The 16223-nt window shown below is 44.0% G+C and overlaps 1 protein-coding gene across 2 annotated transcripts; it reads left to right on the top strand.

Moving 5' to 3' along the window:
- The first annotated feature begins 823 nt into the window (after positions 1 to 823).
- On the top strand, positions 824 to 15457 carry marchf7 (membrane-associated ring finger (C3HC4) 7). 2 transcript variants are annotated; one of them, XM_047363770.1, is made up of 11 exons: positions 824 to 974; positions 4368 to 4564; positions 5353 to 5496; positions 5639 to 5807; positions 6010 to 6183; positions 6278 to 7406; positions 7610 to 7779; positions 13628 to 13731; positions 14268 to 14372; positions 14624 to 14672; positions 14829 to 15457. In XM_047363770.1, the coding sequence occupies exons 2-11, from the start codon at positions 4382 to 4384 to the stop codon at positions 14915 to 14917; spliced, it is 2316 nt and encodes a 771-aa protein (XP_047219726.1). In that variant the 5' UTR covers positions 824 to 974; positions 4368 to 4381; the 3' UTR covers positions 14918 to 15457. The 2 variants fall into 2 exon arrangements, with proteins under 2 accessions (XP_047219726.1, XP_047219727.1); XM_047363771.1 differs by lacking the exon at positions 14624 to 14672.
- The last annotated feature ends 766 nt before the right edge of the window (positions 15458 to 16223 follow it).

The following is a 16223-nucleotide window of genomic DNA, read 5'->3' as shown; positions in this document are numbered from 1 at the left end:
ATATGTTTTTAGTCTGGTGTCCATAAATGAATTGGACAGTCAAATTGTGAGCAAACATTCACAAAACATATACATATCAATCCATTTGTTGTCACATAACGCTGGAAACAAACACGCTGGAAACAAACACAGTGTCATATTTGACTTGAACATATTTAATAACCTAGTGAAAAACTTAACTTGAGACAAAGAAAAGGCGAAGCATAAATGTAAGTTTTTTTTAAATTAAAATAAATCCAGCTATGCCGATTCTAAATAGAAACTCTGTTATAGGCTGCAATTTGTCAAATTGCCACGTTGGTGGCATAAATATTTAGTTTTGTTTCTAGAAACTTTATAGAAATTTGATATTTTAATGTATTTAATTTAGATAAAAATATATTTTGGAAAATGTGCAGTTGACCAACTTGTCAATGCTGTGTATGAAATATTTATAATATTTTGGAAATCATTATGGGCTTCGGAGCAAAGCTATAATCTGCGTTTTGTGTGTGTGTAAAATCTAAAATGTTATGTTAGTCCATTCTTGGTGAAGTGTGAAAAGTTGTACAAATTTTTTATTCAATATATAAATTTTTTTTGTCAATAGAAGTGACCCCGTTACTTTAAAAATATGCTATGATTTCTGATTATAGCGTAAAGAGTTAAAAACACAATGAAAAGAAGGGGCCATTTCCAATTACGGCCACCAGGGGGCGATGCCTTGACTCAGCCCAGAACCCAAATGAGAAAGAAAAAGTGAAGGGCGTCATAAAAATATCAATATATCAGTTGAATAAATATGTGATGATTTAGTTTTGTGTCTCTTTTAGATGATTTACACGAAGAAACATCAACATACAGATACCTGAAAGTAAACAGAACATTTAAGCCCCTCCCACTGGGTCAACGCAGATCACTTCATCCTCTGCGTCAGCTGCACCCGGACGCCATAGTTCCTGTTGTGCTAAAACTAGGAAGAGCTTAAAGACGAGGTGAGGACATATGCTAAAAAAGCCGCGTTTCTCTAATGCTTGTGTACTTCTACAGTTCGTGCTAAAAATGATTTAAACAAATTAAGTTCAATGTTGAAGTTAACGTTGAGTGTTACCGTGAAAATGTCCGGAGTGGAAGTAGGGAAGCTAGCCGAGCTGTGACCGTTACCCCGCCTGTTATTTCGACACGAAAACCCAGCTGAACGGAACATTAGTTGATCTGATTTCTGACCACACCGACTTCTACAAAGTAGCTTTTCCTTTACTGTGTCTTCCTGCGGGTTGAGGCTTACTGCTGTCACCGTTTAGTTTCTTCAGTGTGAAGGAATTCAATTTGTCTGAAAACTGCTAACAGTCAAGAGCAACGAGAAACAGGAAGCCCGGTTACGAAATCACTTATCGTAGCTTAAATTCGTCGTGGCGTAGCTTGTCGAGCATGAACAGGAAGGTTTGCAGTGTAGTGTTTCTTAATAATGCTTACAGGGGGATATATGTTAACAAATAAGGCAAGGTAAGGCAAACGAAGGGCGTTATTGAGTTCTGGGTGAAACTGTCTCCTCACATAAACACATTTAGTCAAATAATGTATGAAGGTGATGCATGCAGAGTCTTGGAGAAACTGGCTTAATTGCAGCTGAAGCAGTGCAGCTCATTCGTTTTTTTTTATTACAAATACAACCTTGGGGATTATTAAAATGAATCACAATCTATTTAATGTGAGCTTCTGCAGCTTTCAAAATTATGGCTTTATGTGTTTTGACTAATCAGTGTCAGAACTGTGCTACTTTGTTGGGTTTAGTTGTACTATAATACATTTATTGTTATAATTTATCTGTTTACATGGAGCATTCAAGAATTAAATTCTAAATTCTGTATAAAAATACATTTGCATACAGCTGGAGGTCGACTGAGATGGATTTCTCAATAGCCAATGCCTATATTTAAAAAGTCATTACCGTTGAGGCCTGATATTTATTGTATTATTTTTATTTTTAAATCTAGGATTATCTGTATCTGTTGGTATAAAATATAGCAGAACAGAGAGGCGTCAAATCTTTACAATTTCCAGACTGTGCTACTTCATAACACTGCCTGCTTTTTTGGATATTATCCAAGTTGGGTCAGGTTAGACTGATGGCCCATATTAAAAAGAAAAGGGAAATATTGGCCTGAGTGACCCAATCTACTGCTCAGCTGAGTTATATTTACCACAGGTGGTCGAACTAATATCCATGTATCTGTATCACTTTATGTGAGAAGCTTGTAAGTCTTCCTTTTTAAATGGTACTGATACGGTTCATGGCTCCTTATGTTCATATGAAAAATGTTGGATTGCAATTCCACTTTATTTATATTACTGGTCTGTGAACCTGGTTGATGATTAAGAGAATCTCGCCTGCATAGTCCCTTATGTAGCTGTCGAGTTAGTGTCCTGTTTCCGTGACAGAGTTTGTAGTCCTAAAGATAGGCGCAGTGACTTTGATATGAAGTCTAAGGAAGCAACATGGTGGCGGGTTTTAGTGTTTACTGAAGTTCCGTCATATGTCCAGTCAACAGATCAGAACTCCAGTCACACCGCCCCAGCAAGGCTCGGTCTGAAGCAGACAGAAGTAACAGACCCTTTACAGGTCCTTCTCAAAATTTTAGCATATTGTGATAAAGTTCATTATTTTCCATAATGTCATGATGAAAATTTAACATTCATATATTTTAGATTCATTGCACACTAACTGAAATATTTCAGGTCTTTTATTGTCTTAATACGGATGATTTTGGCATACAGCTCATGAAAACCCAAAATTCCTATCTCACAAAATTAGCATATTTCATCCGACCAATAAAAGAAAAGTGTTTTTAATACAAAAAACGTCAACCTTCAAATAATCATGTACAGTTATGCACTCAATACTTGGTCGGGAATCCTTTGGCAGAAATGACTGCTTCAATGCGGCGTGGCATGGAGGCAATCAGCCTGTGGCACTGCTGAGGTCTTATGGAGGCCCAGGATGCTTCGATAGCAGCCTTTAGCTCATCCAGAGTGTTGGGTCTTTAGTCTCTCAACGTTCTCTTCACAATATCCCACAGATTCTCTATGGGGTTCAGGTCAGGAGAGTTGGCAGGCCAATTGAGCACAGTGATACCATGGTCAGTAAACCATTTACCAGTGGTTTTGGCACTGTGAGCAGGTGCCAGGTCGTGCTGAAAAATGAAATCTTCATCTCCATAAAGCTTTTCAGCAGATGGAAGCATGAAGTGCTCCAAAATCTCCTGATAGCTAGCTGCATTGACCCTGCCCTTGATAAAACACAGTGGACCAACACCAGCAGCTGACACGCCACCCCAGACCATCACTGACTGTGGGTACTTGACACTGGACTTCTGGCATTTTGGCATTTCCTTCTCCCCAGTCTTCCTCCAGACTCTGGCACCTTGATTTCCGAATGACATGCAGAATTTGCTTTCATCCGAAAAAAGTACTTTGGACCACTGAGCAACAGTCCAGTGCTGCTTCTCTGTAGCCCAGGTCAGGCGCTTCTGCTGCTGTTTCTGGTTCAAAAGTGGCTTGACCTGGGGAATGCGGCACCTGTAGCCCATTTCCTGCACACGCCTGTGCACGGTGGCTCTGGATGTTTCTACTCCAGACTCAGTCCACTGCTTCCGCAGGTCCCCCAAGGTCTGGAATCGGCCCTTCTCCACAATCTTCCTCAGGGTCCGGTCACCTCTTCTCGTTGTGCAGCGTTTTCTGCCACACTTTTTCCTTCCCACAGACTTCCCACTGAGGTGCCTTGATACAGCACTCTGGGAACAGCCTATTCGTTCAGAAATTTCTTTCTGTGTCTTACCCTCTTGCTTGAGGGTGTCAATAGTGGCCTTCTGGACAGCAGTCAGGTCGGCAGTCTTACCCATGATTGGGGTTTTGAGTGATGAACCAGGCTGGGAGTTTTAAAGGCCTCAGGAATCTTTTGCAGGTGTTTAGAGTTAACTCGTTGATTCAGATGATTAGGTTCATAGCTCGTTTAGAGACCCTTTTAATGATATGCTAATTTTGTGAGATAGGAATTTTGGGTTTTCATGAGCTGTATGCCAAAATCATCCGTATTAAGACAATAAAAGACCTGAAATATTTCAGTTAGTGTGCAATTAATCTAAAATATATGAATGTTAAATTTTCATCATTACATTATGGAAAATAATGAACTTTATCGCAATATGCTAATATTTTGAGAAGGACCTGTAGATGTCTGTGCAGTTTTTTCTTCTGTTATTTGGATGTATTTACAACAGGGTCATCTTTCTGTCACCATATCTGAACCTTTAACCGTATTACTTGTCTGTTGGATGATGTTTTATATTTCAAGGATGTCCTTTGATTTCTCATCTTGACTTTACAAGGTTCATAGCACTCCATGATGGACTCCAGGTCTCGGAGACTTCCGTTTTGTCTGTCCAGCTCGAGACCCTCCTACAGCTCCACTCCAACAACGTCCACGTCACTGGGCTCCAGTAGGCGGTACGGTAGGGAACCAGCACTGAACAATGACCGCTTCCCAAGAGCGTCGTCGCCCTACAAGGCAGACGCAGATAAACAGGTAGAGTGATTGGGACACACTGGCTTGTTGTACGAGGTTTTAAAGATTAAGATTCCATATACCCTTGCTTGTTTTTAAACGATTAAGATTTAATTAATGAGAATTGTATATACTTTAAACTTAACCTAACTGAATGCATGCAGCACTTTTTACTGTGCCTTTCTCTCTGCAGATTTGCTGCATTTCCTTTCCTTTCTCCAAAGAGTGAGCATTTAAATGAGCTCTTTCCTTACAGGTTCCCTTTGGTGCATGATACAGTAGCTGACTACGTATATCGGTAACAGCCGACACTCCGGGGGTCTTTTTTTAGGACAGCCTAGATTCCTTGTGTGTATTTTAGTCCTGCCTCTAATCAAGGTCCGTTTCAGAAGATAGTGTTACTTTTTGCCAGGCCCTTACTGATATGTTCCTATTCTTTCTAGAGCAGTAACGGTGGGGAGGATGGATGTAGCAAAGCTACTGATTCTTGTTGATTCGGTTGGAAAAAACTGAGGAATCTATAAAACATTTTTTACAGTTCAAATCAGATGGATTTTAAGGAGGAATAAAAAGTCTTTAGGTGTGATTTACTGCTTTATAATAATATTCAGGATTATGTCAAGTTCTGGGTATCAGTGACGTTTTTGCCCTCACAAAGGCTATGTAGTCAGTCTGTAAGAAAGTGTGTTATGAAGTGTCATAATTTTCAGTCAAGCGATTTGGCTGCAAACATAAAGAAGAGGAACAGTTAGAAGAAGCATTGCTCTGATGTGAGCGCTAACTAATGCTTTCCGTTCTCTCCTCTAAAGAGTTCTCGCTTCCTGAGCTCGTCAAGAGATTACAGCAGTTCTGACACCCGCTCCCCCACCTGGAAGCTGCCTTCTTTGACGTCCTCTGGCAGATCTTACGAGCGCCCCTGGGCTGAATCATTTCTCGGCAGCAGGAGCAAACCGGTACTGAAGCTTGCCTTTTATTTGGGGTCCCACAGCAGCATGGTTTCACAGATCTACTTAAAGATTTCAGGTTAGAGGTGAAGGAAGATCTTTAGAGGGAAGACATTTGAACTCTGCTTCCCTTTGTTTTTTCTCTCCTAAGACCGATTCTGAAGGGAGGTCAGGGATTTCCTCGAGTGTGTTGAATGCCAGCGACGATGCAGAATCAAAAAGGGCCAAACTTTCATACAGCAATCGACTGTACTCAAGAACGCCCAGCACCACGGTTACTGGATCCACTTATTCCAGTAATGTGCTCAGCAGTGGCAGAGGTTTGTTATAGCTCAATGTATTGATCTAAAGCAATTATTGGAGGAGTTCTTAGTTTACTTTGGTGGGTTTGTTAAGGAAGAAACACTCCAGTTTTATCCATAAATGGATCAGTGTTTAGTACAGAGCAGAAATTCTGTCTCATCAGTATTTGGCTGATTTGTAGGCAGAAATCTAGTGGAATATTTTCTTTATTTCCAACAGGTGCAAGTGACTCGCTTGATTCATCATGGAGTTCATATCGTTTACTCTCCAGACCATCCTCTTCCTCTTCGAAGCCACTTTTGTCCTCGAGAGAGCAAGAGAAAAAGACTGAGCCCAGCCTCTCAAGCCTGGGAGAAAGAAGAGTTAGGACTCCTGGACTGGCTTCCTCACTCTGTAGGCACTTCCTGTCATGTAAACACATCCGGGCGGTACACAGTCTCTGTAGACTTGTTAAACTTCAGCAGTTTCTTTCTTTTTCTGATTTCAGATCAAACCGACAGGGTGACATCCACATATGCACAAGGAGCTCGACCGAAAGAAACTACCTATTCTCCCACCTCCTTCTCCTCCACCTCCACTGCGAGGGAGAGCTCTCTGAATCGCCATGCCTCGTCCTCTGCCTCTCAGCAGACGTCATCGCGGCTGCATGACTTAAGCAGCAGAAACGCAGCTCGTTTCGCGAATGTTTCATCCTCTCTCCGCTCAGCTCAGGAACAAGCTCGAAACCCCGAATCCTCTGGTGTGTTCTCTTCATACTCCTCCCACAGCCCCCGGCAGTCCACTTCCCCGAGAAGACCAGAGCCCACCGTCCCAAGGCCATCTGCTGAAGGCGGAGAGCCGGAGAGCCGTAGCTCAACGCGCCGCTTGTTGTCTCGTCTTTTTTCACGGCGTTCCAGCCAGGACTCCTCCAGCGGCTCGTCTAGCATTCGGTCGCTTGAGGATGACAGTCCATCAACTAGTGGGGAGTCCGTGGACAGCGATGAGGGTGCTGGGACATCCAGTGTGGACCCTGGCATCGGAGGTGCAGGGACAACCTCGGATAGCCTCAGGAATCATAGAACCGACCTCTCTCCTATCCAAGAGAACAACACGGGTCATAGTGGCCTGACCCGGCCCAGAATGGCTTTATGGAGAGAGCCTTCTGTAAGCAGCAGTGGAGGAGGAGGAAGGAGCTCATCCTGGCTCTCATCCTCCTTCCGTGGCCGCTGCCCTCCCCTCCTGTCTCGCCTCAGAAGGTATGCAAGGGAAGACGGCACACACTCAGCCTCACGCGCAGAAGAAAGCTACAGCCATCCACAGCATTCACTAAGAAGGTGGGATGACCTTGAGCTGAAGGCATCGCAAGATGATGAGGAGGAGGAAGATGATGATGATGATGATGATGAAGAAGAGGAGGCAGGGGCGTTTGCTTTGGATGCTTTCGCTAACTCTTACGTTGACAGAATAGAGGACGAAACATTACCTGACCTGGAAGATGTGTTTTCACCGCGGCGCAGACTTGGAGTACTGGAAAACCTTTCGACCTCTATGGGACGCGTGGAGAGGCAGCCAGAAGACCAGAAGGAGACAACTCTTTCCAGCAAGGACCAGGAGAAGCTGCGCAGGATCAAAGAGAAGTAATCAAACATGATCTCCTACATTTTGGAAATTAATTTTAGTAACGCAGACAATTTATTTCCTTGTTATTTATCCCTATTTTTTTCTGGCTTTAAATTAACTTTTTCAAAAGTAGTTTTTTTTTTTTTTTTTTCTTAAAGTATGAATGTTAGGATAAGGACAAAATGGGAAAGAAGGTTATTATTTCTCTTTGCTGCCACAGACTGTTGATGGAGGATTCCGACGAGGAGGAGGGAGACCTGTGCCGAATCTGCCAGATGCAGGAGGAGTCTTCTTCCAATCCCCTGATCCAGCCTTGCCGGTGCACAGGCAGCCTGCAGTACGTCCACCAGGAATGCATCAAGAGGTGGCTTCGCTCCAAAATCAGCTCAGGTAAACCCCCCTCTCTGACACCTGCACTACATACGAGAACTGTGGTGAGAAGTACAGCAAAAGCCCAATAATTTACATATTTAGAACACACCTTTATTATCTCTTCAATGTGTTAAACTGTTGATTATAAATTCATACAAAGTGGTACGTTGCAAATTAGATCATAGCTTCCGCAGAGTCATAAAAAGCCATTGAAAATTTCGTAGTATTTAAAAAAAAAAAAAAAAATCTTAAATCCATCCAGATTTTTCCAACTAAGTCTAAAATCTCATTTTCTGTTTAATGTGGTTCTTTGTATGCTTTAGCTTGTAAAGTTCCTTGTCACATTGTCCAGTACTTGCTTAGGGACAGTGTTTATTTACCTGGTCTGAAAACAAGGTTTTTACTAGTTTGCTAAAACCGACTTAAGGCACAGAAGTGTTAAAATGAAAGTTACGTATGTAACTACGGTTCTATGAATCCCGGATGACCGCCAGAGGGCAGTGCTGAAAGCACTGAATGTTCTCTTCGCGCATGCGCAGTTCGAGTAATTATACCAACAGAGTCACACCTGTGACACCGGATGACCACATAGGCTATATATACCTACGTCATCCGAGGGTCTGTTCCTACAGAATCTTCTCGTGGAAGCAAGGATTCTTAGTGACAGAGAATCTCTGGCAGTCATCCGGGATTCATAGAACCGTAGTTACATTCATAACTTTTGTTCTATTTCATCCCTACTGAAAGTGCTGAAAGCACTGAATGACTAATACCAACCATGTCACGAGGAATCCTGAGCACATACAGGTCCTTCTCAAAATATTAGCATATTGTGATAAAGTTCATTATTTTCCATAATGTCATGATGAAAATTTAACATTCATATATTTTAGATTCATTGCACACTAACTGAAATATTTCAGGTCTTTTATTGTCTTAATACAGATGATTTTGGCATACAGCTCATGAAAATCCAAAATTCCTATCTCACAAAATTAGCATATTTCATCCGACCAATAAAATAAAAGTGTTTTTAATACAAAAAACATCAACCTTCAAATAATCATGTACAGTTATGCACTCAATACTTGGTCGGGAATCCTTTGGCAGAAATGACTGCTTCAATGCGGCGTGGCATGGAGGCAATCAGCCTGTGGCACTGCTGAGGTCTTATGGAGGCCCAGGATGCTTCGATAGCGGCCTTTAGCTCATCCAGAGTGTTGGGTCTTGAGTCTCTCAACGTTCTCTTCACAATATCCCACAGATTCTCTATGGGGTTCAGGTCAGGAGAGTTGGCAGGCCAATTGAGCACAGTGATACCATGGTCAGTAAACCATTTACCAGTGGTTTTGGCACTGTGAGCAGGTGCCAGGTCGTGCTGAAAAATGAAATCTTCATCTCCATAAAGCTTTTCAGCAGATGGAAGCATGAAGTGCTCCAAAATCTCCTGATAGCTAGCTGCATTGACCCTGCCCTTGATAAAACACAGTGGACCAACACCAGCAGCTGACACGGCACCCCAGACCATCCCTGACTGTGGGTACTTGACACTGGACTTCTGGCATTTTGGCATTTCCTTCTCCCCAGTCTTCCTCCAGACTCTGGCACCTTGATTTCCGAATGACATGCAGAATTTGCTTTCATCCGAAAAAAGTACTTTGGACCACTGAGCAGCAGTCCAGTGCTGCTTCTCTGTAGCCCAGGTCAGGCGCTTCTGCCGCTGTTTCTGGTTCAAAAGTGGCTTGACCTGGGGAATGCGGCACCTGTAGCCCATTTCCTGCACACGCCTGTGCACGGTGGCTCTGGATGTTTCTACTCCACACTCAGTCCACTGCTTCCGCAGGTCCCCCAAGGTCTGGAATCGGCCCTTCTCCACAATCTTCCTCAGGGTCCGGTCACCTCTTCTCGTTGTGCAGCGTTTTCTGCCACACTTTTTCCTTCCCACAGACTTCCCACTGAGGTGCCTTGATACAGCACTCTGGGAACAGCCTATTCGTTCAGAAATTTCTTTCTGTGTCTTACCCTCTTGCTTGAGGGTGTCAATAGTGGCCTTCTGGACAGCAGTCAGGTCAGCAGTCTTACCCATGATTGGGGTTTTGAGTGATGAACCAGGCTGGGAGTTTTAAAGGCCTCAGGAATCTTTTGCAGGTGTTTAGAGTTAACTCGTTGATTCAGATGATTAGGTTCATAGCTCGTTTAGAGACCCTTTTAATGATATGCTAATTTTGTGAGACAGGAATTTTGGGTTTTCATGAGCTGTATGCCACAATCATCCGTATTAAGACAATAAAAGACGTGAAATATTTCAGTTAGTGTGCAATGAATCTAAAATATATGAATGTTAAATTTTCATCATTACATTATGGAAAATAATGAACTTTATCACAATATGCTAATATTTTGAGAAGGACCTGTACCTTACTGAGAGGGCCCAGCGGAGCCTCGCAAAAGAACCTGGCCCAGGGGATGAGGGGCCGCCACATTAACATTGTAGAACCCGGCAAACGTGCTTGGGGAGCCAGCCCATGATGGAGCAGCACATATGGCCTCCAGCGGAACCCCCCTCATAGCAGCCTAGGAAGCAGAGATGCTCCTGGTAGAATGGGCCTTCACACAGACCGGCAGCGGATGGCGTACTGCACTGTAGGCATGGCAGATGACATTCACAATCCAGTGGGAGAGACGTTGTCTAGAAAGTGGACAACTCATCCTGGGACTGCCATAGCACAGGAAAAGCTGGTCTGAGCGTCTAGCCCGTACTGGGCACAATAACTCAGACCCATCCGCCGTTGCACCTGACTGAGGCCGAAACTGAGCTAATCTCAATGGCTGGTTACGGTGCGAACTGGACAACACCTTAGGCACAAACGCAGTGTTAGGCCACAAGGCAACACCAGAATCATCTGAACCCCATCGGAGACATGAGGGACTGACAGAAAGAGCATGCAGCTCTTTCTGTCAACCCTCTTAGCCGAAACAATAGCTAACAAAAAGGCAGTCTTATATGAGAGCCAATTGAGGTCCGCCTGCACTAAAGGCTCAAAATGGGAGCAGCACAAAGCTTCGAGAACCAAGGGCACATCCCAAATGACCACTCTCCAAACCAGTGGTGGGCGCAACCTACGCACACCGCGCAAAAAAAGAGAGACCATATCATGGCTCCCCACCGTTCGGTCGTCAACAGATGCATGAGGACATAACATTGCTGCGACATATACCTTGAGGGTCGAAGGAGAGTGGCCCTTATCAAGCAGAGACTGGAGAAACTCCAGAATAGAGGGCATCGGACAAGAAACCGGATTTTCATTGGGGGCAGAACACCACTGAGAAAAAAGACGCCATCTGTTGAGATACTGCAAACGAGTAGAGGGTGCCCTAGCACTCAATATGGTGCGCCTGACTGGGTTCGAACACCCAGTCAGCCTCCCAGTTGCCATGCCCACAGCTGGAGACGTTGAGGGTCGGGGTGCCATAACCGTCCCCCCAAGTGGGACAGCAGATCCCTCCTGGTTGGAAGACACCATGGGGTGCCGTGACACAGACTCCGAAGCAGTGGGAACCACAGCCGTGCTAGCCATAACGGAGCCACCAGCAACAACCTTTGGCCCTCTCTGAGAACCTTCCGTAGAGTAGGCCAAATCAGCGAGAGGGGCGAAAAGCGTACAGGATAACCTGAGGCCAGGGATAAGCTAGCGCGCCCTGGCCAAGTGCGCCTGATGCCCCTGTTAGGGAATACCACAAGGGGCAATGAGATGACTCCACTGTGGCAAACAGATCCACCTCCAGCTGACCAAAGCGGCCCCGGATCATGCGCACCACATCGCAGTGAAGAAACCACTCTCCCGGAGCAGGGGCGTGGCGAGAGAGAGAGTCCGCGACCTGATTGCGCTCCCCAGGTAAATACATCGCCCGTAGGGTGGAGAGATCAAGAGAGGCCCACTCCAGAAGATCCCTGGACCCCTCTAGAAGGCGCGCCAATCTGGTGCCTCCCTGATGATTGATGTGGTAAACGACAGAGGTGTTGTCTGTTTGAACTAACACATGCCGTCCCTCTAGGTTGGGCAGAAAGCGCCTGAGGGCCATGTGTACAGCCTACAGCTCCTGCACGTTTTATGTGTTCGGAGCACTCCCGCTGACGCCAGAGACCCTGAACTGCTCTCTGTTGCCACACAGCACCCCAGCCCATGGGTCCGGCATCTGTTGTGACCACCTCCCTGCGACACACCTCTAATCCCATAGGGACGCCCTTGGACAAATAATTCTCGTCTCGCCATGGAGCTAGGGCACAAAGGCAAGTCCACGTTACCATGAGCCTGCGATGCCTGTGCAGCTTGACGTCCCGACGAAAGCTGTTGAGCCACCTCTGCAAAGGACGCAGAAGGAGCAAACCCAAGGGCACAACACAAGTGACTGAAGTCAGTTTGCCTAGCAGCTTCAGGAAGGTGATGTAGGGAAACCGCCTGCCCAGCCTGAATTGTTGTATGTTGACAACTGCTCAACCCTTGTGGCCAGGTCCTGGTCAGACCTTTCTCGCTTCCTCCTAGAGGGGGGCACAGATACTGTGGACTCACCACGGCGCTTTGAACGCCTGAGGTGGGCCACCTGCCCAGAGGGCGGGATGTCAGCATCATCCTGAGGGCACAACTGGGCCAACCGAGCCACCCTCGACACACGGGGCATTAAACTACAATTCATGCAGGGGTTTTTAGACAGTGCCTCCACCAGGTGATCACGTCCAAGGCAGGTAGGGCACAGGTCATGGCCATCATCTACCTGAAGCACAGCCCCACAATCCATGCAGCAGTGTTAGCCATGTCCAAGATTGAAAACAAGACTGAGGAAGAAGTAAAATAAATAAGCTAAAATTGGGAGAGGAGCGCTAACGCTGCCGTCACCAATTATAGCAGAGCAGGCAAATGAAAAGAGGCCAGGCACAACTAAGAAAAGCCGACACCGCACGGTTGTTGACACTGGGAGAGGGGACGAACACCGCTGCCGTCACCAGGTATAAAAAGAAACTAACAAAACTAAAAACAGCTTAACACTGTAAGCCGAACAGACCACACGATCGATTACACTGGGAGACGGGGCGAACACCGCTGCCGTCACCAGGTATAGAGCCAAATTAACAGCAGTCAAGCTGCAATAACACCACAGACACAGAAACAAAAAGCTGGGAGAGGGGGCGCGAACGCTGCCAACAAACGGCAAACTTACCTGCAGAAATCCTCCACGAAGATCAACCCGTTGCAGCCCTAGGAGGGCGAAAAAACTGCAACTCCAGCCAGCAAGCGACAGGGCGTCCAGGCAACGGGGAAGCAAAGCTCATACGAACAGCACACGAGAAGACATAAGGAACAGAGCCTCGGATGACGTAGGCATATATAGCCTCTGTGGTCATCCGGTGTCACAGGTGTGACTCTTTGTATAATTACTCGAACTGCGCATGCGCAAAGGGAACATTCAGTGCTTTCAGCACCGCCCTCTGGTGGTCAGTAGGGATGAAATGGAACATTTGTTGTGAATGCCAGTCATAAAACATCAGCTTAAGTTGTCAAAGTTATATTAGATGATAGGTTTTCAAGCAAGTTTATAAAGCTAAGGAGTTAATTTACTCAAGTAAATTTTTATTATTCATGTCGATCCTAAGTTGAAATATTATATCATAAAAAGTGTGAAATTAAACTTGGTGAAACTTGAAGGAAATTGGAAACCCTCAACCTTCTAATAAATAGCAGAAATATGTCTGTAGAAACATGTAATAGCCTCTTTCACCCCCAGTGCCTTTTTTTATCTTGTAAGCTTTTCTACTGCAAATAATATGTTTATATATAATATAATAATTTGTTTTGTTTTTTTCTCCCAGGAACAAACCTTGAAGCAATTACAACATGTGAGCTCTGTAAGGAGAAGCTGCGCTTAAATATTGACAACTTTGACATTCAGGAATTGTACAGGACACATGTCCAGGTGAGTTGTTTCAGCTTCTTTTATGAAAACCGTTATCAGACCATCAGAACTCTGATTAAAAACCAAATATGGAGAAACTCACTTTTGTTTTGAACCAACATGATGGCTGTGTTCTGTTTTCAGTTTCAGCTGTTTGTAGGTGTGATTTTTGTGTTTTCCCCTCCCTGCATAGTTGTTTCTAGATGCATTGATGCATTTCTAAGACTATTGCAGGGATATTCAGTTAAATCAATGTCAAAGGTTGTCCACGGCTGTGATGGACAGTAAAACACGTGGAGGCTGCAAATGAACAACAGATGGAAACTAGTGTTTGCTATTTCTCTAATAATAAACACAAAAGGCCAGTTTGGACATTTCAAGTGAATAGATTTCTATATAATTTATAATTAACAGTTCAGAACTAGGAGTTTAATCTGCATATGTTTTAACAGCTTGCTGCTATAATGTGTGCATGTGGGAAACGCTTCTGTAAACTTGGATTTCAAGCCTTTTTTGGGGTAAAAACAGTACAGTTATGTTTTTTTCTTCCTCCACAGTCAGAATACGATGAGTTCATCAGCAGCGGCCTCTACCTGGTGGTCCTGCTACACTTCTGTGAGCAGCGGTTCTCCGATGTGCTCGGAGCGGTCGACGCAGCGGGGGTGAGAATCACTCATATTCATCCGTGATGTTAAATCCATCCATTTCTTTTAACTCTGGCTTTACAAAAAACAGCCACTTTCATTGTGTTTTCACTGATTAGTCTGCACTACGCAAGATTTATTTGTACTTCTGCTCGCTGTGCATTGGTCTTTCAACAGATGTTCACTAAGAATGTGAAGATGTGTAAATATTGAAATGTGTGTCGGACTTGAAATGTTGGAAAACGGACAAATCTTTCCTTTCTCACCAGTTATTCAACCTGGTGAGAATTCTTCATGAACACATGGACAGTCTTGAAAGTATGTTGGCCACTCCTCGTCTCCTGGTTCTTGCTGAGAATCCTCTAATGTTGCTCAAAGTTGAGCTTTTTTTTTGCGCTTTCATTGAAAAGAAATCTCTGATCCTGTTTTAAATAGAGTGGCTACACAGTTTAACCAGATGTTTCTGAATTCCAGGTCCCAATGGAGAAAGCGACGAGGAAGGGCAGGACAGCCGTCCGTCCGTTGACTTCTCCGACCTGGACGACGATCTCGAAGACTACTGATGATCGTAACGTGACGTAGTGGTTTTAAAAAGTAGGTCACATGATGAGGTTTCAGAGCTACTCCACGCCGTTTCGTAGCTCGCTCGGTTTTTCACCCTTGGCTTTGACGATGTCATGTTCAGGTGCATCTGCATTGAGAAGTGCCACATGCATAGAACATGTCTCGCCATTTGTCTCTGGTGGCTTTTGCACATATGCAAACTTGGGATGAATTAATGCATAACATTTTGAATAAGACCACTTTGTCTGTTTTGTTATTGTGCACTTTATTTTATTTTAAATTAATATAAAGTCTTTCTAATGGTTTATACCATAAGTGCTTTAATGGTTAAATGAGGACAAGTAATTTTTACTTCACCTGTGATGAAAGATGAGATTTCAAGTCTGAATATAAAATGTGGTTATTTCTTTTGCTTTTCTTTCTAATACAAAAAAAAAATAGCTTCACCCCATCAGCATATTGTATTTCTTATAAATGCTCCATGTATTAGAAATAGTTTTTGGTTTTTGAGTTTGGAAATAAAGATTGATTGCAAACTGCTCCTCGTGTGTCTTGTATTTCTATCCATTCAGAATTGTCTTGTGATGTTTTAGGAGTGTAGGTACCATTGAGAAACTTTATGCATTTCCTGAAATGAGGGGAATTTTCTAGAGTTTCGCAAGCAGAAGTGATTCATTACTGTGGGAAGAAATCTGGAGAATAATGGATTCTTGATAGCAGCAGTGGTGAATAGACTGAAACTAGAGTTTACTAGGAGTTGATACTTTACACACACACTCATTAGCATTCATGCTCTAAAGTCATTGATTTGGGCTTTTAAGGATTTCTGTGGATCTTTAAGACTAAAGTGATCATAACATTTTTTGACTTGTTTTCATTTCACACTTCTACCAAAACATGTAGGTTCAATTATAATTTTGTCCTTTTTTCCACCTCATTGAATGGTGTGATGGGCTACACGGTGGTGCAGTTAGTAGCACTGTTGCCTTGTAGGAAGAAGGTCCTGGGTTCAACTCCTGGCTCGCTCTTCATAGTTTGCATGTTCTCACATGCATGTGTGAGTTCTCTCTGGGTACTCTAGCTTCCTCCAACTGTTCGGTTAATTGATCTCTCTAAATTTGTCTTAGGTGTGAATGGGTGTGTGTCTGTGTTGGACAGGCGACCTGTCCAGGGTGTACCCCGCCTCTTGCCCTTTGACTGCTAGAAATAGGCACCAGCTCCCTGGAGAAGGATGGATATGTTGTGATCATTTCAGTTTAAATTAATAATTAAAAAAACCCAGATTAATGTCAGAAATTTACCATC

The sequence above is a fragment of the Girardinichthys multiradiatus genome, chromosome 4 (genome assembly GCF_021462225.1).
Source record: "Girardinichthys multiradiatus isolate DD_20200921_A chromosome 4, DD_fGirMul_XY1, whole genome shotgun sequence".
NCBI classification, from domain to species: Eukaryota; Metazoa; Chordata; class Actinopteri; order Cyprinodontiformes; family Goodeidae; genus Girardinichthys; species Girardinichthys multiradiatus.
Note: the sequence above shows the minus strand (reverse complement) of the source record. Positions and strands in the feature narration are given on the sequence as shown.